At 42.1% G+C, this 27,149-nt stretch overlaps 1 protein-coding gene across 3 annotated transcripts in view; it reads right to left on the bottom strand.

Moving 5' to 3' along the window:
• sgsm2 (small G protein signaling modulator 2) overlaps nucleotides 1-27,149 on the bottom strand; it is a 108,853-nt gene that overhangs the window by 35,733 nt on the left and 45,971 nt on the right. For all 3 annotated transcript variants that reach the window (XR_269803.4, XM_025898556.1, XM_005474421.4), the window contains exon 3: nucleotides 4,587-4,755. Coding sequence is in view for 2 of the 3 variants with exons in the window: in XM_025898556.1 (XP_025754341.1) it covers nucleotides 4,587-4,755 (169 nt within the window). In the remaining variant the exon portion in view is untranslated. The remainder of the gene's footprint in view (nucleotides 1-4,586; nucleotides 4,756-27,149) is intronic.

The following is a 27,149-nucleotide window of genomic DNA, read 5'->3' as shown; positions in this document are numbered from 1 at the left end:
TAATATGGTCCAACAAAAGATCTCTATATCGGTTAATACTAAGATTATTTTTGTTTTTCCACTTCATGAGGACAGTCTTCTTAGCAATGTGGTGGTCAGAGCCATGTGTACTGTGTTCATCGCCATAGTGACATCATGTAGGTTGGCCAAACTGAAGGGGAGGCTGGAACGTTACATTTGAGTCTTCACATATCTGGCACCAAAACAGGTGCACAGGTAAACAAGTAGACCGAACTATTGAGCATGGATAGCATTATCTTGCTGTAGGATGAAGCCCTGACCAACTAGGTCCATACCCACATAGCAAGCAGGTCTGGCCCGGATCTGGTATCAAGCCGGCACTGCTGGCTGACTTCTGGCATGATAAGACGTATGTCATCCAGATATGGGCCAGGCCTGGCAATGATGCCACTGTCTATGTGATGGCATGCCATATCTGGCTCAATTGTGGTTTGGTTTATGTGGCCCAGGCCCACAGAAAACAGGTCTGGCTCGGATCTGCCATCAAGCTGGCACTTCTGACTGATCGGTGTCATGGCAGGGTGTATGTCAACCAGATGTGGGCCAGGTCTGACAATGAGGCACTATTTCTGTTCCTATTTTCCTATTTTAGTTAGAAGACCCAAATGCCATGTTGCAATGCTATACTGCTATGGTAGCCAACGTTTCAAATGCAGGTTTGACAGGTTTGTGAGTGTACACTTTATCCAAAACCTAGTGATGGTTTACTCATCTTTGCCAGTGGGTGGCTGTAGCTCAGGAGGAAGAGCTGGTCACCTGCTGATCGGAAGGTTAGTGGTTCGATCCCTGGCTCCTCCAGTCTGCATGTCAAGAGTGTGAATGTGTATGAATGTAGTCAGGAAGCACTCAGTTTAAAGAAAGTGTGTGATTAGGTGAATGTGGCGTGTTGTATAGAGCACTATGGCTACGTTCACACTGCAGGCGAGAGCGCATCAAATCCAACTTTTCTGACCATATCCGATCATGGTATGACAGTGTGAACGGCTCAAATCCGATCTGGGTCACTTTCGTATGTGGTACTGAATCCGATACATATCCGATGTTTTAGAAAGCGACTGCTGTTTGAACGGTCATGTCGCATTAAATCCATCTTTTACGTCACTGACACAAGACGAACGCCAATTATCAGCGCCGGAGAAGCGCCCGAGAAGACATCGCGAACGCTTCCTGGCCATCCAGTGTAGATGTCAGTGAAACTGTTGGGAAGACAACGTGAACATTTTATTTGTACTGTATAATCTGCAGCTATCCTTTGAAGCACCGCTCCTCTAAAACAGCAATAAGGATCATTATTAGGTTATTTACATTATTATGTAAATAACAAAATAACTTAAAGCAAAAATTGGGAAACGTAAAGTCCGAAGTCTTTATATTAAGGGCCATCAGTCAAACAATACTGTTGGTCTGGGTCTAAACAGAGCACGTTGTGTGTGACATCTTCTTTTGCGCATGCGGGCCGCTTTGAGCGTTCACACTAGAGCGCGTTTGCTGTCGCATTTTATGTGTAGTGTGAACAAGCAGACAAAAAAAATCAGATTTGATCAAAAAATCGGAATTGAGCATTAAGACCTGCAGTGTGAACGTAGCCTAAGAGTAATCTGGGAGATTAGAAAAGTGTTATATAAGAATCAGTCCATTCACTGTCTGAACAGAGTTTCATCATGTTACTTTTGCACTATCATGTTCCGGCACATGTTGTTATTACATGGCTTGATTAAGGTACACATTAGGCTGACATCTGTGGCCAGAGCTGAAACTGTTCTGGGCCAGCACAGGCCCAGCAGTGTGCCTTGTGCTGGCCCATGTGTGGGCCACCTCTGGCAAACCAGATCTGGGCCACCAAAGGGCCGTCATTCTTTGCAGTATGTGGGCCATGTGTAAGCACATTGTGTGGGCCAGATCCAGGCCATACCAATTTTGCTATGTGGGTACCAGAGGGTACTGCATGGTGCTGCAGAATGCTGTTGGTTCAGGGTGCTTCTCACTCTGTACGAGTCACCGACCCTGGATCCAGCAAAACAGCCCCAGACCATCGCACTTCTTCCTCCATGTTTGACAGTTGATGCCACACACTGTGGAACCATCCTTTCACCTACTCGACGGCGTACAAAGATCCTACAAAGATCCAAATTTTGATTCATCAGTCCATAATACCTTCTTCCAGTCTTCAGTAGTCCAGTGGCAGTGTTTCATGGCCCAGGCGAGCCTCTTTGTCTTATTCTGATGTCTTAGCGATGGCTTTCTTGCTGCAACTCATCCTGCCCATAGTTTGTGGGTGTGTGTAGTTGATGTTGAACGCTGCATTTGACGCTCAAGTGAATGAGAAAAAACACAAGTTGATCGGTTGTAAGAAAGTGTGGGGAGAGGTTCCATTAGAGTGCAGTACGTAGACCCGAGTGGTGTTTGGTGTTGTCTGATTATATGTGTGCACATTAACTTATATGAGTCCTGTATGTCTGTGTGAGGATGTAGTGGATGTGGTGACGCTGAGTGTGTATCTGCATGATCGCAAATGAAATAATCTTTGTGTAAAGACCAAGGGTGCAGAAGCAGAAAACTAACTGGGGTGAGGTTGGGGGTGAGAAGGAGTGAAAAGAGTAAGTTGTTTGTAACCTAAGTAGGAAAACAGCTGATCTGTAGAGTGAGGGAAGAGAAAAGGAAGAAGAACATGCAAAGGGCCAAGAGGCAGGGATGAAAGGGAAACAAGAACATTGTAATTGTCACGTTTATGCTGCGGTGACTGAAGGTGATTTATCTGTTATGACGTCACGTTGCATTAACAAATTGACATGAATAAGCTAGACAGATAGCAAGGGAAGAGGAGGAGAGAAAAAGGCAGTGCATTCTCATCTGGAGTGGCGTTAATACAACCAGGGAGTGGTGCTGGGGTCGCGACTCTTCACCGTCTCCTTCTGCTTGAAATGTTTGAATTTGGCCACAACAGGACGCGGTCTCCTGGCTCCCGGCGATGAACACGGTGGAAGGTGATGTTCTTTACAGTGTCTTCCAGAAGCTTCAGGTGGGTCTTGATGAAGGTTTTAATGGTAACTTTTGCTCCTCAGGGATGCCTGAAGGTAATCTCTCATGCTACGGGCCAGGAGATCGATGACACTCTCTTTTATTTTTTTATTTTCTTCAGCTGGGTCACATTCTCAGTTAGAGAAGTGACAAAGTCCCATAGCAAGGTGTTTTCAGCAGTGAGTATTTCCTCCTGCTGTTTGTGTAGGATTTCAACCAGAAACCTGGACAATCGCTTATCGATTGAGTCCACTGTTTGTTTAATTCTGAGCCACCATTCGCTTTTTCCCGCCAAGTCTCCAGGTGTCTGACATCACCTAGACAAGTGTTTCCCAACCACTGTGCCACAGCACGAGAAATGATCAGGTGTGGAAGATTATCTGGTTTCACCTGATTAGTACTCTAAGCGATCAGGGCAGAACAATTACATTCTCTTCCACTAGAGGGCAGTACAACTACCTGCTCTAATTAAATGGGTTGCCAAGTGCCAGTAAAACAGAAGAAGATAAAGAAGAAATTACGTAACAGTCATTTGAAAAGAAAGTCAGTCTGACCTGGGTCCTGGAGAAAACTGCCACCGAGAGGAAGGCCGAGCATGAGTAGTGATCAGAGGAAAGCAAAAAACGGCATACTCAGGTCAAACCGAGCTAACTCCGCTATGCCTGGTGTGCTGTGTGATTTTTCTAATGTGAAACGTGCCGTGGCTCCAAAAGGTTGGGAAACACTGACCTAGAGCATTTTCATGGACTGTGTCTGAGATTAGAGACGTTTTTTATACCCAAATTTGAGCCTGGTGGAAACTGAGACGTCAGAAATGAAACAAGCATATTCATTCATTCGTTTTTTTCAGGAAAGCAAGTCAGTAATTATAATTTGCCATCTTAATCAAAACATAATGTGCTTGGATGGATAACATTACATAATAAAAATTATTTTATTTTATCATTAAAATATAATTTCATGCAAACACTGGTGCATTAGGCATCACAGAAGCATTAATGTTAATTTAGGGCAGCTGTTGCAATAACTTGTATGATAAATTTGCATGATTTTTGTGTGATTTCCTTATCGCGATCATAACTTCCTCACATTTCTATAATCTTCAGAGCAACAGGATCAACTGTGGGGAGACCTCGTTTAAATATAGTGTCTCAGCTATTCTGTGCACCCCGTCATAAAACTGTCTCTGCTACCACTTTTATTGTCCCTTAATTATTAAAAGTTCAGGTGAATAATTAGAGCTACACTAACAGTCTTCTTATCCTCCTTCATAAATTGGGCTGAAATGGGGAACAGAGTCTCTCCCTTTCTAATTAAGACGACAGATTCACTCAGTTTGCACAAATGGAGGCGGTGTCAGGTACGGTCCCGCTGCTCTCGTCACAAAGTGATGAACTGAAACCTTAATGTGGAATCATAACAGGGGCTCGAAAAGCATTTAGTAAGCGATGCCTCATGGCTGCCTCGGGACAGATTTGGGTGAATTCAGCACAGCAGACAGTAAAAGCATAGCAACAGGAGGGGTCGGCGACATCTGTGTGACCAACCTGGTAAGATCAGCCTGCTGCTGGAGCTGCTCTTGCACTTTATGGCAAACCTCGCCGGCGGTGTCGCAGACTTTGCCGACCTTGGTGAAGAGGGCTGCGATCTTGTCGCTGCGGAGAAACCCAGCAGCTCGTCTCTTCAGCAGGTGACCCAGGCAGGCCTCGATGGCAGCTGCAGCGACAGGAGGCAGTTGAGTTAATACTGACAAAGACAGGAGAGCAACCAGAGGAAAGTATACACAAAGTGGAGGAGAAGAGATAACAGCTCAATTTTGAATTGAAGGATATCCGCAAGAAAGATGGAGACCGACATAATTATCACATTGAATGAAATAAAGCCTGAAAAGCTTGTAGTCAGCACAACCAAACACACCAAATGGCTGAGACGTGTTTTAAAGTGTTAAAGTATTTTTTTAACTTTATGCAGTTGATAAATCTTTATTGATTCATAAAAAGAAAAAAAGCAGGACTGCAACAGCGACCAGGCTATCAAGGCAGTGGGTAGAGAGAACATTAGGGAGGTGGCTTGCTGTTAGCAGTGCCTGTGAGTACACTGATTGTGGATTGCCTAATTAAGACTGACTCAAAGTTATTTGAACAGAGACAAACTTGTTTTTGAAAGAAATGGCAGACAAAACCTTATTTTCACATGAATGTGAGAAGTCGTAATGAAAGGAACCGTGCCTAATGAGCGCACACACGTTCTGTTACAGTCGTGGAAAATTTGTCTTCTTTCATCTTTTAATGGCAATTTCCAGTCATTGTGGAATTATCAAAGATTGTCTTCTGAACTGGAAAATGGTAACTGTGCTAATTATTAAACATGCAGCTGGTTTAAGAATATAAAACTACATGTGTCATTTCTATGCAAGTGAGCTGCACAGCAGTGTTTATGTGCACATGGGTGCTGCTGCAGCTGACCTCTGATTTCCACCTGCAGGCTTTTATAGATAAAGTTATTAGTGAAACACCCTGACATATTTAGAGGGTTGCCGGCGGTAACCTCAGCGTGCAGCTGCAAGATGACTATGTGGAAGAACAAATGCATTACGAACAGGACATTAGTATATGAGCTGAGGCAGAAGTGCAGAAGGGCACTGACTCATATGCAGAAAATGAGGGAGAAATTGAGGTAAACAGTCTCTTTCTAGCTGTGACCCATCCATTAGCCGTCTCCCTCCCTCCCTCTGTAATTGCTGCATTAGTGCTCAGCCATAATGAGCTTTAGGGCTGATGTTGAAAGCAAGATTGTGACACAATTATTTCAGCCAAAGCAAACAGGGAATTTAGCTCGTACTTACTCGGAGACTGTTTTTGATACGCAGCATGTTTTATTAATGCACCGTCATTTCAAATAAAGGTGTCTGCAAATGCTCTGGATCCAAATGAGCTTCAGCATAAACATACAGAAGCCACAAAGATTATATTTATTAAAAAGCCCATCTGAAATATGTCATTCATGTCAGGTTTGAGCACTTGTGGTTCTCTGCTTGCTTTTGCTCTGTGAGGTGAATCTACCGCATAATATTACAGACCGACAACAACGTCATTCTCTGCGATGCTGGGAAAAACCCGTGCTTTATGGGTGCAATCGTCTGCTTTTATTGCTACTCTAGGCGCCTTAGAGGGTTGCTCAGAGGCTTGGAGATTTTCACTCACAAAGCTGTCTGTACAGTATATTCACAGCAGCTTTAGTCTGGCAGATTAATACATTAGCCTATGGGGACGTCTTTCTGGTAATACTTTCTCATGTAAAATTGTCCTTTATCCTATTAGAAGAGGATTGCCAGGATTAGCAGCGGAAGAAGAAGTGAAGGTTTGCAGGGAGAATCGCCTTGGAGGGAATATTGATGCACGGTTGTTTCTGTGGAAACACAAGAATTGAGGAGAGGATGCAAGTAGCTCTCCCACGGGAGGAACCGCACCCAGCTCCTCTCATTCTGCTGCCTCTCCTTACAACTGGCCTGCTAATTCATGTTCTGGGTGTCTGTGGCTCTGATGAATCATCAAATCCAAGCTATTACGCGAATAATTAGCATCATTCTAGGGCTATGGAAGAAAACACTGTGAAATAAGTGCTGTTGGGACCACAGAGCAGCGCAAGGCTCGTTTCAGTACTACCAAAACATGCTCACCATGCAAAATGTTTTCATTTTGGTTTAAAACATTCGCCAAATCCTTAGAGTCGCCCCTTCGATACCTCTGCTGATAGCTCTAGATTTATGACAAGCATAGCTGTGTGTGGTTTTTCAACGCCAGTTTAAAGGTCCAGCTGTCCACGTTGGTCATTCAGAAATCCACCATCCCACATTATTAGAACATTTCCTAATATCAATGAAAAAGTATTTTTAAAATACAGAAATGACCAACAATGCGCTGATTTACACACTCAATATGTGTTGAGTCCATGAATTACTGGATCAGTGTGGCGTGACATGGAGGCGATAAGCTTGCAGCACTGTGTTGTGTCAGGGACCTGGGTCTGAGGAATCCAGGGTCCATGAGCAGTTTTGGACTTATATTATATGCTATATGTATATTGAATGTATTGTGCTGCTGTCCCTAGTTTTCCTGCTTGCTGGTGTGTGTGTGTGTGTGTGTGTGTGTGTGTGTGTGTGTATCTGGTAGGCCAGTTTACAGGCATCATCAGCCCTGGTGGGTGTGCCCTGCCAGGTGGCTGGCCACACCTAAGATGATGCGACACACCTGCAGCTGATCAGCCTCGTCTGGAGGGAGTTACTTTAGAGAGTGGCTGAGCTCCCATCAACGTGGGATCGTTGCATGAGGCTACCCGTCAGTTTCTCTGCTAGATGTCCGTAAGTGTGAGTCTTCTGCAATGTTCCCTCTAAGCTGCGCGCGTGCGCAATTGCGCACTGCTGGCACGGTCTCTGCGCAGATAAAATCTGCGTTGCGCACAAAAAAAAATTCTAACCTGAATTGAAATTAAAATAAATAGTTAACAATTCTGTTTTGCAGTGTTAGTCAGTAAGTGACTGGCTGCTCCTGTATGGGATTACAACGATGCCACCTTATCCCATAGTCCAGCCAATCACGCGATTCACATTAGTATATACGCAGCCAATCAACGTCGTTGACAGGCTATGACAGCGTCCTTATGTGCCGACACCAGTGTTTTAGCGAGCAAAGCGGCGTGGCTGATGTGCAGTGAAGCCACATTAATGACAACGTGTCCAACCATTGGAGATGTGAGCAGGACAGACGGAACAATTGACGGAAAAAGTGTGGACTTTATACCAGTTTTCAAATTGTGTTGATCGGCCACGTAAAACCAGAGTTATGATAAAAATATCTGCAATGTTTGGTTTTCTTCCTGAATACTATCGTTGTTTATATTTACTGCGGGAAGAAACGGTAAAAACGGCGTTTTATAAGGAAAACGCTTGAAAGCACTCTCCGCCTGTGAGCAAAAACAAAAACAACCCCCACCCTTTCCTATTGGTGGAAAAAAGTACCGTGTCGACCAATCAAAAAATGATATGGCAACGTGGCATCTAGTTGTTCAGAAACGGGGGGAAGTTTTAGGAGTGACGGCGGTGTTCTGAGATGTGAGAGATTTGAGACGTTTAGCACAAATCTTGTGTAGTTAGTGTGTAGTTAGTGTGTAGTTAGTGTGTAGTGTAGTCAATAGTTTTGTTGTGTGTGTCAGAACAATGAGGCGGCTGCTGAGTGTTACAGGTGTTACAGCAGTGATACATCTCCTGTTGTCAGGCCTGCAGGTATCAGGCTGTTGTTCTCCTTTATCTCATAGTGGACAGAAATTATTTTTTGGAGTGGCACAAATAATTTGTGTGGCATCAGATTTGATGCAGAACAGCTGATTGTTCTGTAAATAGTTTGAAATGTTTGTTTAAAAACCGCCTTGGCTGCATTTTTAGGTAAACAGCTGCAAAAAACTTTGTTTGCAAAACTCAGTTACTTTTTTGAAGTAGTAACTATATAATTAATTGCCCAACATTGGTCATTATATGCTGTATTTGGCAGACAGAGTTACAGACTCTCTCCCAGACCACAGACTCATAATGCAAGTCAGAGCTTTATGAAAAAAAAGAAAGAAAGTTTTGTTTTCAAAATTGGAGTTCAAGTTATTTTTACTTCCAATAGTGTTAACATACTACACAGGTCATGAACAGGATTTTTTTAAATTTTCATTGTAAGTGGGCTAAAGCAGTTAATTAAAAGTAGTCTAACATAAATGTAAATGCTGTAATTTGATTATTTTAATAAACCATGTAACTTGGATGGATTAGATGCTGGCGTGACCACAGTGCACACGTCTGATGTCGCTCACAGTGGTCCAAGGGACGCTCAGGAGGTTTGTGTGTTTGCTCAGACACATGAAATATTAGAGGGATCATTGGTCTTCTGCAAGTTAAGTGTACTAACGGCTCCTCCATGTTTTTTCTCAGGAAGGCTGTGGGAACGCGGAGGCAGTGAGCGCGACGTATAAAGGGAGTGGACACATGAAGCCACGGACAAGGGGAGAGGACAGTGGACGGGAGTCGGGGAGCACACGGGGACTTATTATTGGATTGTATTTTCTTCACTGTGAATAAACACACTGTTTGCATCACAAGAGTCCAGCGTTCGGTCCTCCTTCCCCACATCCCCGCGGTCTGCCAGCGCAGCCGTGACAAGTTGTTACTGAAGCCTGGTAGAAGTCGCCTTTAGGTTTGTTTGGGGATAGCGTGTTTCTCGTCTTCCACAGATTATCCACAGAGTTCAGCCAAGTTGGCTAGCCGATCAGTCTGACCAATAACACTCTTGGTACCGTGGGTAGGTGACCAGTCCCACTGGAAAAGGAAAAAGGAGAAAATGTCTCCACAAAGCTTTTCATGGAAGTATGAAATCTCCTGGTAATGGGCTGCACTGACACAGTTGACCAAACACCATGAATACCAACCAAAGACACAGCACACCAACTGTTCACACACTGTGGAAACTTCTCACTGCTCTTCAAACACTTTGAACTCTGTGCCTCTCCTTCAGACTACTGGAACTTAAATTGCAAATAAAATGCATCTAAAAAGAAGTTTTTCTTATTCCACTACTTCTGACATTGTCCCTGGCTCGGGAGTGGTTTCATACTGGGAAAGCAACAGCTGTGTAGTCAGTCACGATGCACAGACACCAGTCTCACGTCGGTGACAACTTCTAACTTCAATCTGCTTTTCTTGATAATTTTCTGAAGGCTTTAGTATTTTATTTTATTTCATGAATTTTTATTTCCAGCAAACTTTCCAATATATAATCTATAATATTCTTTGATGCGGCACTCTGTAAACAGCCAGCCTTTCAGCAGTGACTGTGGCTGCGTGTGCTGAACTAGACCAACGGACACGTGGCCCCCTTCATGATTTTAGTTTTGTGCATATTTGTCACACTTAAATGTTTTAGATGATCAAACAAATTTTTATATTAGACAAAGATAACCTGAGTAAATGTAAAATGCACTTTTTCATTAGCCATACCTACACCTGATAACTCCCAGACAGATGTGTGTGTGTGTGTGTGTGTGTGCACATGGCTGGGCAATGCAGTATCATTGCTGGTCCACCATGTCCATTTCACGCTGTTCCTCTCCAAAGAGTCAAATGTACGCACATGCAGAAGTTGCATCACCAGCAGGAGGAGATAATATGTTTAAAGCCAAGAGGTTAAAAAAGATAAATAAATAAAAGCCAGTAGTGATCAAAAACAGTATGAAATACACTCAAGGGTCATTAGTCACCAAAAACATTGAAGCTCGGCAGCTAATATGTATTTACATGTAACTGTGTTAATGTCTGTTTAAATGTTTTTCCATCACTTTGTAAGTAAACACCTGAATCTCTTTGTTTGTTTTTGAGGTCCAGAAAAAGTAAACATGACAACGTTCAGATTTCTCTGCCCAAACATTAGGAACAGGTGTGACATTAAATCTTAGGGACAAAGTCCATTTACCAGAAACAGCATGCCAAAGTCGTCAAGCACCATCTTCAGGTACCAAGCAACCAGGAAACACACACACCACAGATATAAAGGGATGGTTACAGGCATATGGAGCTGAAATACAATTAATCTAAACAGTACGAAAGATTGAGAGAAAAGGTCCAAATGCCAAATAGAAAAGATTTCACAGTATAAGAAAGCATGCGTGAACTGAGTGCAGAAGCAGCCGTCTCACAGGCAGAGACTTCAGACTCAGCTTCAGTGCTTCGAACACCACGACTCATCTGCAGTTCAAGAAGGACGTGACTTCCTGAGGGCCACAGTGACACGATGCTGTTCCCAGCACTGAATCGGAAAGTTTAAGCTACAGTAATGACTCTCGCTCTTATTCTCCTCTGCATATACAGTACGCCTACTTTCATTTGGTTCTTTTGCTCGTGCTGCAGGCAGCACTGCACACTGTTACACTTTAGTTTTCTTCAGTTTGACCTAACCCAGCCAAATCCCATAAATTTCAGCTAATCTCATTGTTTTGTCCCTCGCACTGAAAGCTTTCCTCTCAATCAGTTAGATCACTCAGTATCTTTGGTTTTAGATGTGAGCTGTGTACATACAGCATTTACACAAATTTACCTTCACACAAAATTTGCTTTTTGTTTATTTTCACAATTTCAATTTTGTTCTTTAAATGCTAACAAAGAAAATATACTGAGTGTCTTCAGGGTAGTGGCAGGTAGCTCCGGAGCTATCTCCACTGAATTCATTAGAAGATCTAATGAAGACAAAAGTTAATTAGCGCCACTTGTCTCCCATCAGGTCTGTCACCGTCTCACAAACTCAGATCTCCTCTGTCTGCTCTCACTCTGTCTCACCTTCACTCTATAAATTTAACATCATTTTCTGTTTGAGGCACTGCTGCAGACAAATTTGTTACATGAGAACATCACATTTACCTCAAAGAATACAGGAGCTGAATCTAAACTAGTCCGTTAAAAGTTACAAAGTTACATGAAAGAAAACAACTAATGTATAAGGTGGCAGTAAAAAACTTGTATGAGGTGTAAAATGACTCTTTGTCAGTGGAGGCTGGTCGGTCTGATCCCTGAGGTTGAGCATGTAACCCCCTCAACCTCTGGGCAACCACTTTCCATCGCATGGCGATTTGAAAGGTTGGAGGCAATTTCCAAGCGATCACGGTCCAACTTAGACAGAGTGTCAAAGCAGATCACCAACATGTTGCAATAAGAGTGAGTAGGTCTGTGACCCAGCATTTCACTTATGGTATTTAATATTTTGGCATCTGAGTTATTATTTACAGATTTTGGTTATGATTTAAGTTTTGCTCATTAAGATGCCTCACTGTGTAGTCTTTATGTAGTTCTTGATATCTCGTTTGGCTTTCTGTTTGTGGGGTTTCTTAGTCTTAGTTTCCGGTTCTGCTCTCAGTTATTGCAACTCGTGGTTATCAGGTTAACGTTGTTAACTCGTTCCTCCAGCTGACTTTTGTTTCCCCAGTTAGTCTCCTGTGTATGTAAGGCCTGAGTTTACGCGTGTTCTTGGTTCTGGCATCCATTTGTCTTCCCAGTTTGTGTAGCTGTTCTGCCTGAGCGTATCCTTGTGTCTGTCTTCAGTCTGAATTTATGGACTTTCTGTTGGAATCTTGTGAAACGTCCAAATAAAGATCAGTTTTTCATCCGCATTCAAAATGACAATTTACACCAGTCAGTGCAACTCATCTGTGATGATGGAAACGCCCAGAGGTCACTAAAACTAATATGGAGTCGGTCATTTTTCTACAGCACTGTGGAACTGTGTTGAAATTAAGATTATGTTCATTTTACTCAGTTGTATATAGCATTTGTATTCTATTTTTATCTCATTGTATATTTTATTCTATTTTATTCTGCTGTATATAGTATTTTATTTTATTCTATTCTGTACAGTTGTGTACTGTATTTATTCTTATTTTATTTTATTCTAATTTTTGCTTCATAACTTTTGCACTGTCCACTTCCTGCTGTGACAAAACAAATTTCCCACATGTGGGACTAATAAAGGTTATCTTATCTTATCTTATCTTATCTTATTAAGCGATTCCTTCAAGAGAAATTTCACTTCCTGTTATAACTCTCAAACAGGAAATGGCGTTTCACTAATTTAACAGATCTTCATGTGTCCTGGAGAACTTGTTAGAACTTAGAAAAAAGGCCTCCATAAACCTGGAACATCGTACTGTTTGTCACCGATCGAGGAAAACAGGAATAAGCAAACGTTTCGTTCAGCATCACAGCCAGGCTGACAAAAAGTCACAGCTCTGTTGAGCCAAATATTTCATTAACCTTCAATAGCAATGATTTGATGAATGTCTTCACAATAAAATTTTAACCATCAGAGAAAAATAATCACAGTCATGCCAGTAAGTACAGAACTCACTCTGCCCATTAATTAACACTTACATTTTAAATGATTAATCTATCTTCATAAATAGGATACATACTACAGGCTTTTAAGGTGGCGGTAATCAAGCCATTACTTAAAAAGCTGTCTCAGCTAATTATACATCAAATCCTCTGTTCATTTCAAAATTTCACTACAGAGATCATTACACACCGCTGGTATTCAATGTTCCCTCTAATATTTCATGTGTCTGAGCGAACACACAAACTCCCTGAGCGTCCCTTGGACCACTGTGAGCAACAGCAGACGTGTGCACTGTGGTCACGCCAGCATCTAATCCATCCAAGTTACATGGTTTATTAAAATAATCAAATTACAGCATTTACATTTATGTTAGACTACTTTTAATTAACTGCTTTAGCCCACTTACAGTGAAAATGTAAAAAATCCTGTTCATGACCTGTGTAGTATGTTAACACTATTGGAAGTAAAAATAACTTGAACTCCAATTTTGAAAACACAACTTTCTTTCTTTCTTTTTTTTCATAAAGCTCTGACTTGTATTATGAGTCTGTGGTCTGGGAGAGAGTCTGTAACTCTGTCTGCCAAATACAGCATATAATGACCAATGTTGGGCAATTAATTATATAGTTACTACTTCAAAAAAGTAACTGAGTTTTGCAAACAACAAAGTTTTTTGCAGCTGTTTACCTAAAAATGCAGCCAAGGCGGTTTTTTAAACAAACATTTCAAAATATTTACAGAACAATCAGCTGTTCTGCATCAAATCTGATGCCACACAAATTATTTGTGCCACTCCAAAAAATAATTTCTGTCCACTATGAGATAAAGGAGAACAACAGCCTGATACCTGCAGGCCTGACAACAGGAGATGTATCACTGCTGTAACACCTGTAACACTCAGCAGCCGCCTCATTGTTCTGACACACACAACAAAACTATTGACTACACTACACACTAACTACACACTAACTACACACTAACTACACAAGATTTGTGCTAAACATCTCAAATCTCTCACATCTCAGAACACCGCCGTCACTCCTAAAACTTCCCCCCGTTTCTTAACAACTAGATGCCACGTTGCCATATCATTTTTTGATTGGTCGACACGGTACTTTTTTCCACCAATAGGAAAGGGTGAGGGGGGGGGTTGGTTTTTGTTTTTGCTCACAGGCTTTCGAGCGTTTTCCTTATAAAACGCCGTTTTTACCGTTTCTTCCCGCAGTAAATATAAACAACGACAGTATTCAGGAAGAAAACCAAACATTGCAGATATTTTTATCATAACTCTGGTTTTACGTGGCCGATCAACACAATTTAAAAACTGGTATAAAGTCCACACTTTTTCCGTCAGTTGTTCCGTCTGTCCTGCTCACATCTCCAATGGTTGGACACGTTGTCATTAACGTGGCTTCACTGCACATCAGCCACGCCGCTTTGCCAGCTAAAACACCGGTGTGGGCACATAAGGACGCTGTCATAGCCTGTCAGCGACGTTGATTGGCTGCGTATATACGAATGTAAATCGCATCATTGGCTGGACTATGGAATAAGGTGGCATCGTTCTAATCCCATACAGGAGCAGCCAGTCACTTACTGACTAACACTGCAAAACAGAATTGTTAAAGTTTTAATTTTAATTTCAATTCAGGTTAGAATTTTTTTTTTGTGCGCAGAGACCGTGCCAGCAGTGCGCAATTGCGCACGCGCGCAGCTTAGAGGGAACATTGCTGGTATTAAAGGTATTGAGCTGTAGAGTCTGAACCATAACTATCTGATAGATCTGAAGAGTGTGTCTCACACAAACATTAGTTACAGAATATCACACGGTTAGCTTCTTTTTTCATTGACTCCATGCTGAGAATTGAATTTAAATTCTTTCTCCTCACATACAAAATCTCAAATAATCCCCATTAAATCTTAAAGATTTCATTCCAAATGTCTTACTTACTCAATAGGATATTTAAAAGTTCTTTTATGGGACCAGCTCCTAGTTTGGATTCGAGAGACAGATGCACGCTCTACCTTTAAAATTGGTCTTAAAACTTTCCTTTGGGATTAAGCTCAGGTGACCCTGATCAATCCCTTAGCTGTGCTGCTGCATGCTGCATCATTTCTCTTCCTGTGAGCTTATACAGCACTACTGTATGTAATTATTAGTAATGATTAAACTCTTGGTTTTTCTTCTAAATTGTGTCTTTTGTCTTGTCTGTCCCTGCCTTCTGCTTTCCTAACAGTCCAACTGGTCCGGGCTGTCAGCTGCCCCTCTTTGAGACTGGTTCTGCTGGTTTCTTCCTGTTAAAAAGGACCTTTTCATTCCTGCTGTTGCCAAGGGGTTGCTCACAGGGCATCATGTGATTGTTGGGGCTTCTGTCTAATATTGCAGGGTCTCTACCTTACAATACAAAGCACCTTGATGAGACTGTTGTTGTTTAATTGCATTGAACTAAACTGAATAGGGGACTTGGGTCACCTGGTTGGCAGGTAGCTGTATTCTGGCTAACACTGAATAATGTAATTGACACGTGACCCATTCACACATAAACTGATAGCTGAAGCTGTTTTATCGCCATCTTGGTGCACCAGTGTTGTTTTGAACGTATCAGCTGACCTCAGTTGACTGCTCCTCTTATTCAAAGCAATCATTTAAAGGCAACAACAATCCATTGCACACAGCTGGGATCATTTTGGTTGTGCTACAGTGTCCAGCACTGTTTTCCACAGTGTTACTGTAGCATCACACACTGACTGGGGGTGAGGATTTCATACAACACAGCTTCAAAGGAATGTAACCAACAGCAACTGAGTCCAACTCTTCAACCACCTCATACAGCTGATGCTGCTTTCATAGCTAATACTGTAAAATACATCTTGGACAAAAATAGTGAGTCATGATTTTTGGTCCATGTTGCTCAGCCCTGAACCTGAACTTGAACCGTCTGAAGCCAACGAGCTACTCTGTAGCGTTTTTTTAATCAGCTGCAACTACAACAGGTTGCTGGTCATTTCACAGGGGGCGTGCAAGCATCTAACAGTGTTTGCTGTGTGGGATGTGTACACAAAAATATTATATATGTGCATGAACGTGTGAACTCTGATTGATGACTTTAATAATGCTGGTAGCCTTAGGCCTGACAGATGACACACAGGTTGGATGTCTGTGTCACTACTGTGCATCTGCCATAATTATAGATCATGTTTAAGTATGTGTGCGCTGGGCAGACCATTTATTACTGGGGTAGGGTCCAGCAATAACTGGTGATGGATTGTCTCATACCTTCATGCCATAAAACCATCTCTGTGGATTATAGTGAAGTTTTTTAGGTTTTTTTTTAAATAAATACAACAGAGTTTGAGCTAATCCAACAATCCCAGGTGATTTCAATAATAACCTACATCAGCTGATGGATGAGTTGCCTCCAACTGGCAAACTGCATACACTATGATTACTTTCCACTTAAACTGCTTCAGCTTAAAGCAGCAGTTATACTCTGCTGTGGACACAGACAGCTGGAGGCACTGTGGCCACACGTAGTCATACGTATTATATGTTTATATTATTTTGTATAGTTTGCCTGACTGACACTGGTGGAGGCAGTCGTCTGCTCACAACCTTGCACTCACCGATGACAATCCAGTGGTGAGTAAAGCGGTCCAGTGATTGTGTCACAGCACTGGTTACAGCACGGGCAGAAGGTAGACTTAATAGCCCATAACACGTGACGTGCAAACCAGTGAACACGCTTCTGATGAAGACCTGGGCCCTGCACAACGAAGCCAGCTCCACGTACAAAAAGTATCTTCCATCTTTGGATTCACTTAGCCTGGTTTCTCAGCTCGCTATGTTAACTTAGGGTTTCCTCTGTGTTCATGTGAAAGAAGTGCTGCTGGCTGCCTCTGACCAATTACAGTTAGAGAACAGAGCAGCTGATTTGATGAAGGAAGATAAAACTGTAGTGTGGGAAAATATGAAGAGGTTAAACATAATGAAAGCAATACTGCTGCAGACAAAGCAGGAAAAACACTGTACACTAGTTTAGTGTTAAAGGACTGAAAGATGGTGTGATCACATTAAGGGCTACTATCTTAATAAAGCTATTAGCTATTTGAACCCGATTTTTGCCTTCACCCTGCGCTCCATCTCAACCCAAACCATCTCCACTGGGTTTAGGTCAGGTGACTGTGGAGGCCAGGCCTCCATCACTCTCCTTTTTGGTCAAACAGCCCTCACAGAGCCTGGAGGTGTGTTTGGGGTCATTGTGCAGTTGGAAAATAAATGATGGGATGGCATGTGGCTGCAGGATGCTGTGGTAGCCATCACAGTGGGTTGTAGTAGTGGTAGTGAGTCATGCTTCACAGTGGGAACCATGCATGTAGAGACTATCGTTCACCTTTTCTGCCTCACACAAACACACAGCAGGTGGAACCAAAGATCTCAGATGTGGACTCATCAGACCAAAGCACAGATGGTCTCATGTCCAGCCTTGTGTTTCTCGGCCCAAACAAATCTCTTCTGCTTGTTGCTTTTCTGTAGTCATGGTTTCTTAGCAGCTGTTTGACCATAAAGGCCTGATTCACACAGATGTGTCTGCTGCTGGAGCTCTGTGCAGCATTTACAATTATTTTGATGGAGTGTATTTGTTTTTACATAGTTCTGTCTAAGTGTGTCCGGTTTCACTGTAATACAAATGAAATGATAGTGATGAGCTTTTATGACAAAAAATCTATCCTGGAAAACCTCTTTTAGCAGAGGGAGCAAACGTACCCACATTTTGTATTTACAGTGGCTTGCAAAAGTATTCGGCCCCCTTGAACTTTTCCACATTTTGTCACATTACAGCCACAAACATGAATCAGTTTTATTGGAATTCCAGGTGAAAGACCAACACAAAGTGGTGTACACGTGAGAAGTGGAACGAAAATCATACATGATTCCAAACATTTTTTACAAATAAATAACTGCAAAGTGGGGTGTGCGTAATTATTCAGCCCCCTGAGTCAATACTTTGTAGAACCACCTTTTGCTGCAATTACAGCTGCCAGTCTTTTAGGGTATGTCTCTACCAGCTTTGCACATCTACAGACTGAAATCCTTGCCCATTCTTCTTTGCAAAACAGCTCCAGCTCAGTCAGATTAGATGGACAGCGTTTGTGAACAGCAGTTTTCAGATCTTACCACAGATTCTGGATTGGATTTAGATCTGGACTTTGACTGGGCCATGCTAACACATGGATATGTTTTGTTTTAAACCATTCCATTGTTGCCCTGGCTTTATGTTTAGGGTCGTTGTCCTGCTGGGAGGTGAACCTCCGCCCCAGTCTCAAGTCTTTTGCAGACTCCAAGAGGTTTTCTTCCAAGATTGCCCTGTATTTGGCTCCATCCATCTTCCCATCAACTCTGACCAGCTTCCCTGTCCCTGCTGAAGAGAAGCACCCCCAGAGCATGATGCTGCCACCACCATATTTGACAGTGGGGATGGTGTGTTCAGAGTGATGTGCAGTGGTAGTTGGCTTGTGGCAAACTGCAAACGGGACTTCTTATGGTTTTCTGTTAACAATGGCTTTCTTCTTGCCACTCTTCCATAAAAGCCAACTTTGTGCAGTGCACGACTAATAGTTGTGCTATGGACAGATTCCCCCACCTGAGCTGTAGATCTCTGCAGCTCGTCCAGAGTCACCATGGGCCTCTTGGCTGCATTTCTGATCAGCGCTCTCCTTGTTCGGCCTGTGAGTTTAGGTGGATGGCCTTATCTTGGTAGGTTTACAGTTGTGCCATACTCCTTCCATTTCTGAATGATGGCTTGAACAGTGCTCCGTGGGATGTTCAAGGCTTGGGAAATCTTTTTGTAGTCTAAGCCTGCTTTAAATTTCTCAATAACTTTATCCCTGACCTGTCTGGTGTGTTCTTTGGACTTCATGGTGTTGTTGCTCCCAATATTCTCTTAGACAACCTCTGAGGCCGTCACAGAGCAGCTGTATTTGTACTGACGTTAGATTACACACAGGTGCACTCTATTTAGTCATTAGCACTCATCAGGCAACGTCTATGGGCACCTGACTGCACTCAGACCAAAGGGGGCTGAATAATTACGCCCACCCCACTTTTGAGTTATTTATTTGTAAAAAATGTTTGGAATCATGTATGATTTTCGTTCCACTTCTCACGTGTACACCACTTTGTATTGGTCTTTCACCTGGAATTCCAATAAAACTGATTCATGTTTGTGGCTGTAATGTGACAAAATGTGGAAAAGTTCAAGGGGGCCGAATACTTTTGCAAGCCACTGTATGTGGGCTCTAATCTGAGCTGCTGTTAACTTGTGATTTCTGAGGCTGGTGAATCAGTTGAATGTATCCTCAGCAGCAGAGGGGACTCTTGGTCTTTCCTGGGCCGTCCTCATGTGAGCCAGTTTCCTCGTAGGGCATGATGGTTTCGCGACTGCACTTGGGGACACATTCAAAGTTTTAGCAATTTTCCGACTGACTGACCTCCAGTTCTTAAAATAATGATAGACTGTTGTTTTTATTTACTTAGCTGATTGGTTCTTACCATAATATGAATTCTAACAGTTGTCAAATATGGCTGTCAGCTGTGCACCAACCTGACTGCTGCACCACACAACTGATGGTCCCAACCCCATTAAGAAGGCAAGAAATTCAACAAATGAACCCTGACAGGCACACCTGTGAGGTGAAACCATCTCAGGTGACTACATCATGAAGCTCACTGAGAGAAGGCCGAGGGTCTGCAAAGCTACTTTGAGGAATCTAAAATATAAAACACAGAGTTGTTTATCATTTTATTCTTTGCTACATAACTCCATATATCTTCATATATTTGATGTCTTCAGTTTGTATCTACACTGTAGAAAGTAGTAAAAATAAAGAAAAACCATTAAATGAGAAGGTGTGTCCAAACTTTTGGCTGGTAGTGTCCATAATCTTACTACCAAGCACTGACTGTTTCTGTTACACAGCCAGTGCCATATATAGGTAAGGTTAATAATGCCACTGTGAACTTATGCACAAATACAGATATGATATTTCCAGCCTGACGCCTGATATAAACATAACGCCAACTATTTTAATCCACTTCTAAGGGTCTATACCTGTGTGACTTTATGAGTCATGTTGCTGCTGATGAAGCAGGTGCAGTCAGAAAAGTAAAAGCAAGATAGTGGCGGACAGTGATGAAACAACACAGACAGATGGAGGAGACTGTGAGGCAGAAATAGCACAGAGGAGAGATGAAAAATGCCAAAGACGAGAATGACTTCAGCACAGAAGATGGGAAGCACTCACTTTTTCCTCCCACTCTCTCCTCGTAGTGCCCAGTTCTCACAAGGAAATCATGTCTGCTGCCAAACAGGTGACAAAGCAGCGATTATGCAGCAATTTCTGCCAGCCGCTCAGCCGGACAGTGTTTGTGGCAGCAAATGATCTCAAATAAAAGTCGTGATCAGACGTGGAGGAAAGAAAAAGTCGTTGTTTACCTTAAGAGTTTATACAGATATCGTTGTGCAATTTAAATCATGTAAATATTTAGTATTTCAGTTCAAAATAAAAGAAAGATTGTACCATAATTACACCTACACTGGGGGTTGGTTTACAAAACACAGCTCAGTGCTGCGTCACAGGAGGTTTTTGCTGCTTTGCACTATTTACGTGTTCTGGAAATCCTTAAGCTGTTATCAGTGCCTGGGGTTCAGATGATTGGTGAGATTTTCACTGAGCTATTGTAATTATTAACAGATTGATTATCAAAACAATTATACAAAAAAACAGACTTTCAGCTCCATGAATACAAATAAACCTCACAGATTCCTGGCAGTTAACAGCAGTTTACAAACTATAAGATTCACATTTAAAATCTGAATGCATGTTGGTGTCTACTGTGAAACGAGGAGGTTCAGCTGCGGCAACAGAAATATGGTCCCTTTCTTGCCTGATAAAGGATTTTAGCTGCTCATGAGTCCCGGGTCTTTGCCTTCTTTTCCCTTCTTGATGCACCAGATGATGCAGATGATGAGATTTTCCACTGAGGAACATTTTTCTGAAATTGTTTCACAATTTTGTAAACCTCTGCTCATTTTCACCTCTGGGAAACTCTGGGATCTACTAAATGTCTCAGGTTTCTGTGTTTTAAAAATGTTTATGAAATCTGCAAATCATCATTTTTATTAACATTTTCAGAATTGGGTTTGAATAGCCTCAACATTAAGGAAAAGGCACTGTGAGCCAGGACAGCAGCAGTGGAATGATGCTGCTGTGAGCTGCTATTATTTGCCATGAAGATGAATGTGTCCTGGAAAGACAACAAAAGAAACAGTGTTGCAGTGCGTCTCTGCAGTATCTGCTTCCTGCAGGTGTGGATGGATTGTGGATGCTCCTAAAACTGTGACGAGGATCGGGGTCTCTAAATCGGCTCAAACAGATTTGGTGTAATTCGACTCAGTCTCCTGAGGATTTGCTTCTCCGTGGCTACTGCTTCCTAGTCTTCTGTGTAAGGTGTGAGGAGGTTGGGAGAAAGCGGGGAAAGGGAGAGCCTGCTAGGGTCACGGGGTCAGGTGGGTTGGCATGGAGACCAACCTGCATCTGTTTCTAACTGCATTTTAAAATGAACCGTTGCAGAGGTAGCTGTGTGCAGAGCTACAGGCTAGGCAGACCTGACTCAGTCCCTTTTCTGCACTAGCTGAATTGCAACCTTGGCTTTTTAAACAAGCTGTGATCAAAGCTTTTCAGATAAAGAGATGCAGCGTCTGCTGTGACTAAGACTGCAGTCCAAGTTACATGATGCAGCAGGTGTAGAAGGGACAGGAAGTTTCAGGGCAGGGCTGCAAATGTAATTGCAACTTAGGTGAGTTGAATGCAGGCAAAAAAACAAAACAAAACCCTGAAGTCGAGCAGGATGCAAAATGGAAGAAAAGCAGAGGGCACAAATACCTGTGCCACAAGTATGAAAGCATTTCTACTTTGATACTTCCCAGCTCAAATATCCCGTCTCTTGCTTGCTGCCTCCCACCTTTGGCATTAGAAATGTAAAGTACCCTTACTTAAGTAGATATTTTTCTGACAGCATTTCAGTTTTACACTTATCTTAACACACATTTTCAAATCAGGCTCATTACTTTAGGTTTAATGTATCTGAGGGACGTTTTCACTTCTTCAAACATCAAACCGAGCTAAGCCTGGATGAAGGTAACAATAATACAAAGACCACAGTTCTGTTGGTGCCTCCATCACTGGCCTCCCACAGGAAGAGTAATCTATGGCTCATTTTTTAGCTCTATGCTCTGGGGTTAAAGGGGGTCCAAATGATCTGAAACAGCTTCTTTGGTGCTGATGTCCATAAGCTCCATCTAAGCTCGTGCTACAGAAAAAATATTAAGATAAAGCGGGTGAGATTTCATGGGTGGCAGGTCATTTCAAAAGCAATGTTTCTGATGGTTAGGCTACATCAAGATGACCTTGAATTTAGGCTGATGATGCTTAGATTCATTCAGTGAATTCAACTTTCAACAGTATAAACAGTATGCTGTCAGTGTAGGGAGTGGAGATCAGCTAAGACAGATGGTGAAATACTGTTTACATCTCGCTCAATTCAGTTGTGTAAATCCACAGAAAGCTGTAAACCTCAGAGCAGCAGCAGGTCAGCTGATCTCAGCCTGTGCACAAAACTCATTTTTCTGTTTGGGTGTGGAAGTTTTAAAAAAGAGGTTTTATTCCCATGTCCATTATTATTTTAATATTACATTAATATAGTAGGGTTGAGATTGAATTAGCTTTGCAGAAAAACAGCTGGTAGAAACGTCATTCAAAGAGCTACTTTTTACATTCTTACTCTGAGTACATTTCAGAGCCTGTACTTTTTCATTTTTACTACTTAAATTAGTACTTCAGTTTTTACCTGAGTATATTTACCTCTACCTACAGTGGCTTGCAAAAGTATTCAGCCTCAAAAGTAAAAACCTCAAAAGACTTGAGACTGGGGCGGAGGTTCACCTTCCAGCAGGACAACGACCCTAAACATAAAGCCAGGGCAACAATGGGATGGTTTAAAACAAAACATATCCATGTGTTAGCATGGCCCAGTCAAAGTCCAGATCTAAATCCAATCGAGAATCTGTGGCAAGATCTGAAAACTGCTGTTCACAAACACTGTCCATCTAATCTGACTGAGCTGGAGCTGTTTTGCAAAGAAGAATGGGCAAGGATTTCAGTCTCTAGATGTGCAAAGCTGGTAGAGACATGCCCTAAAAGACTGGCAGCTGGAATTGCAGCAAAAGGTGGTTCTACAAAGTATTGACTCAGGGGGCTGAATAATTACGCCCACCCCACTTTGCAGTTATTTATTTGTAAAAAATGTTTGGAATCATGTATGATTTTCGTTCCACTTCTCACGTGTACACCACTTTGTATTGGTCTTTCACCTGGAATTCCAATAACATTGATTCATGTTTGTGGCTGTAATGTGACAAAATGTGGAAAAGTTCAAGGGGGCCGAATACTTTTGCAAGCCACTGTAAATACAAAATGTGGGTACGTTTGCTCCCTCTGCTAAAAGAGGTTTTCCAGGATAGATTTTTTGTCATAAAAGCTCATCACTATCATTTCATTTGTATTACAGTGAAACCGGACACACTTAGACAGAACTATGTAAAAACAAATACACTCCATCAAAATAATTCTCCAATTCTAAAAAATATGAAACACATTCACTCAAATCTCTCAGTTTACATGTTAATGTTTTTCAAGCTCACACATTCATTATATGGAAATCTTTCGGTTTCATTGACACCAGAAAAACTCATCTTAAAGCCTCTCACAGACATAAACACACTAACAGTGTTATGTGCGCGTGTTTCAACATTATCTTCTTGAGATTCACACTTCTTCCTCCACGCTTTCTCTGTTGTGCTGTCCAACACCTCCTCTCTTTGTTCGTGCAGTCACACAGTGAGTTTTAATAAATAAACTTAAGATTTAATGGACAGTATGCATGAGGTTTAGGCTTGGATAACCTGCTTTGGCTGCAAGACAAGAGAAACTTATAAGCTATTTTTGGTGTGTATATATATATATACATCAGACAGATTTTATCTGTCTATCTAACACACACACAAACATTTTTTTCTGTGTTTAAGTATTTCTCACATTTACACACATTCACACTGTAATTGACGCGTCACATATTGGGGTTAATATCGTTGGCCTGCAGACTGGAGCAGCCAGGGATTGAACCACCAACCTTGTGATCAGCATATGACCTGATGACCTGCTCGGACTCCTGACCTACAGCCACTCTAATTATTCACACCTATAGTAATTAAATTATTCTAGATTATATACACCGTATGATCTGCTCATAACCCCCCAAATTATACCTCGTCTGTGATGCGATGTAATTCGCCGATTTCCACCATGAATAACTTCCTGCGGTGTCGTAGCAGCAGGCTGGCATTTTTCAGAGCAGTTCTTCTCTTAGCAGGTTTCATGTCACATTGCACAGATGTGCTCATTATGTGTGGAGTGAAGCACCAATCATGGTGATTGTCAGACAGAGTTGGAACTGATTAAGCACTAAAATAATATGAAGGCTGCTCCGTCTGTGTGCACACCGGGGAGTGCAGCCTAACAAAAAGACCCAACCAAACGAGAGTATCAGGTCTCTGCTGAGGGTACTTGATACTCAGCTGTAGCTGCTACCACGCTGCATCCTGAGCAGACTGTTTTGGAGGCTGTGGAAGGAGCTTGACGAATGATGTTCTGTCTTATGCTCCTCTGGAAAAAGCTCATTACATTTCCTCTTTCTATTGCAGTTTATTTTTGTGAGTAACATTTTAGTTTCAGCGTGTCACTAAGTACTGGTAGGACGGTTAACTGACAGCAGAATGGCTGCTTTACGAGTAAGGAGCAAGCTGCACTGTGTCATCTTGCATAAGCAACACTGTGAGCTTTCAGACGCTGTGCATGCTGCTGATATGAGATATAATGTAATAGGAAGTTTGTGAATGGCAGGCCTGCCATAAGTACATGTGCAGTTTGCTGAGCATCTGTCAGTCAGTGACGGCCAGCGCTGCTCTTTCTTAAAACATGCTGTCAGGATTCCTGAATTTATGAATCATCTGAATTTGTGAGTCCGGTTGTCTGTCAAAACGAGTTAATTTACTAATGTTACTTTTAAGGCCTCACAAACATAATGACTGTCAGACCTGTTTTGAAGCTTAAAGACTAAATTCATGGTGTTTTTTTGCTAGTTCAATGTTCTAGTCCTTTCTCATGTGGTGTTTCCATTACTGTCCACCCACTGTGGAAGGTAGAGAGTCCGTGTTGTTCGCGTGGGAGTGAGAGAGGTTGCAACCAGCTGCCAGCAGAGAGGAGGAAAAACACAAGAAGGATGGAGGGATTAAAAGCAGCAAGGCAGAGGTGAGAGTGGGTATTGGTTCTCACAACCCCGGGCCTCCCCCGTTACTTACTGCATCTCTACACGCGGTCAGGATTCCTGATGCCAGTTTGCCCAGACAAGCTTTATTCATGCCTCTGAATAAAGTCGGAATAGGAAACACGGAATATCCATCACAAGGGACAAATCAGGAAAGTTGACGAATGTTTAAGAACAGAGAATAGTCAGATACACTAACACGTGAAGGGAGCTGGCTCTTCTGAGGTGTTCTGTTAAAAACTTAAATGTTGTCTGTGCTCAGTCGGTGCTTTGCTGAGCAGAGAGGAGACTGAGAAACCAGTGCAGGGGGTGCTGAACTGAACATCCCATCACCATTAAAACCATATCTGATGTTCGTCAGAGTCTAATAGAAGTGCATGCACACACACACTAACGTTATTACACTTGTTCATTCATCCATGACCCAAAACTCACAGAAATAATAGAACGGAAACGTGTTATCGTTTGCAGATATGTTTAAAAAAAGTCTTGTTCTGGAACTTTGAAATGTCTCAAAATAGTTTAGCAAGGTAAGCCATCAGTCCCACTGTGCTCTCTGTATATTACTCATGTGTTTATAGTGAAGCACAGTGGTGGTAGCATTATACTACCGTATTTTCCGCACTATAAGGCGCACTTAAAATCCTCAAATTTTCTCAAAAATCGACAGTGCTCCTAATGTCTTACGTATGAATTCTGGTTGTGCTTACTGACCTCGAACCGATTTTATGTGGTGCACGGTGCTCAAAAATCTGTCAAAAAATGTTCTTGTACGACTTTGGTAAGCTACGAAGCCGCACCACTTCATGGATTGTTGGAGCATTACGGCTACCGTAGTCAGGAGCCTCGCGGAGTAATCTGGGTCCTAAACTCCGTCCGCTTCAGGTCCCAAAGTCAAACGAACACTGCGGCATCACTGAGAGTTAAAAACTGGCTAAATTCTTTCATCTTTAATAAAATGATCAGAGTTGCTGCTTTACCAGGTGTAACAATTAAGTTTAACATCCAGGCATCCATGAAAACAGAATTTATTAAATTTAGCAGAGTTAGAAGTTAGCAGGAAGTTAGCTCGCTAGTTTCCACCTAAACATGGTATAGCAGGTTCTGACTGAGAGATTTCTGAAACAATTCAAACGTACAGCTCTGCTATCACTTCCAACATAAATGAAGACAGAAAACTAAACAGCAGTGACGTTTGTAGGGTTACTGAAGTTGGGCTAGCTGCTATATAATGATGTGCTACGTGATCGCTAGCTACACAGCTATGTTAGCATAACATAAACAGTGAAGCTGGAGGATGAACACTAACTTTTTTCCACTCGATAAAAGTTAACGTGAGGGTTCCCGATGGTTAGGACAAATGCAATCGCATGGCAGGATGCTGTAAACGGACCAAACTTCAGTCAGGAGAACAACTGAGATAATCCATCCACAATACGAGGTTAGTCATTAATATACTGCAACAACATGGGAATAGAGCAGCTGTGATAGAATACAGCATTAATGAATCAATGGTACAGAAGTGGAGGAAGCAAAAGAATGAGTTGAGTAAAGTTTGACTTATCTGACTGTTTTATTTTGCTTAATGCGCCTTATAATCCAGTGTGCCTTATGGTCTGAAAAATATGGTATAACCTAGCACCTGAGAGAGGCCGGTCACAACCGGATGGAGGATGAATGCAGCCAAATATGGAGAATCAAGTACAAATACAAAGAGTCTAAATAACGTCTTGATGCATTCTCAATCATCCAGG

Source organism: Oreochromis niloticus, linkage group LG14, assembly GCF_001858045.2.
Source record: "Oreochromis niloticus isolate F11D_XX linkage group LG14, O_niloticus_UMD_NMBU, whole genome shotgun sequence".
In the NCBI taxonomy this organism is placed as follows: domain Eukaryota; kingdom Metazoa; phylum Chordata; class Actinopteri; order Cichliformes; family Cichlidae; genus Oreochromis; species Oreochromis niloticus.
This window is presented reverse-complemented; position numbering and strand designations above follow the sequence as displayed.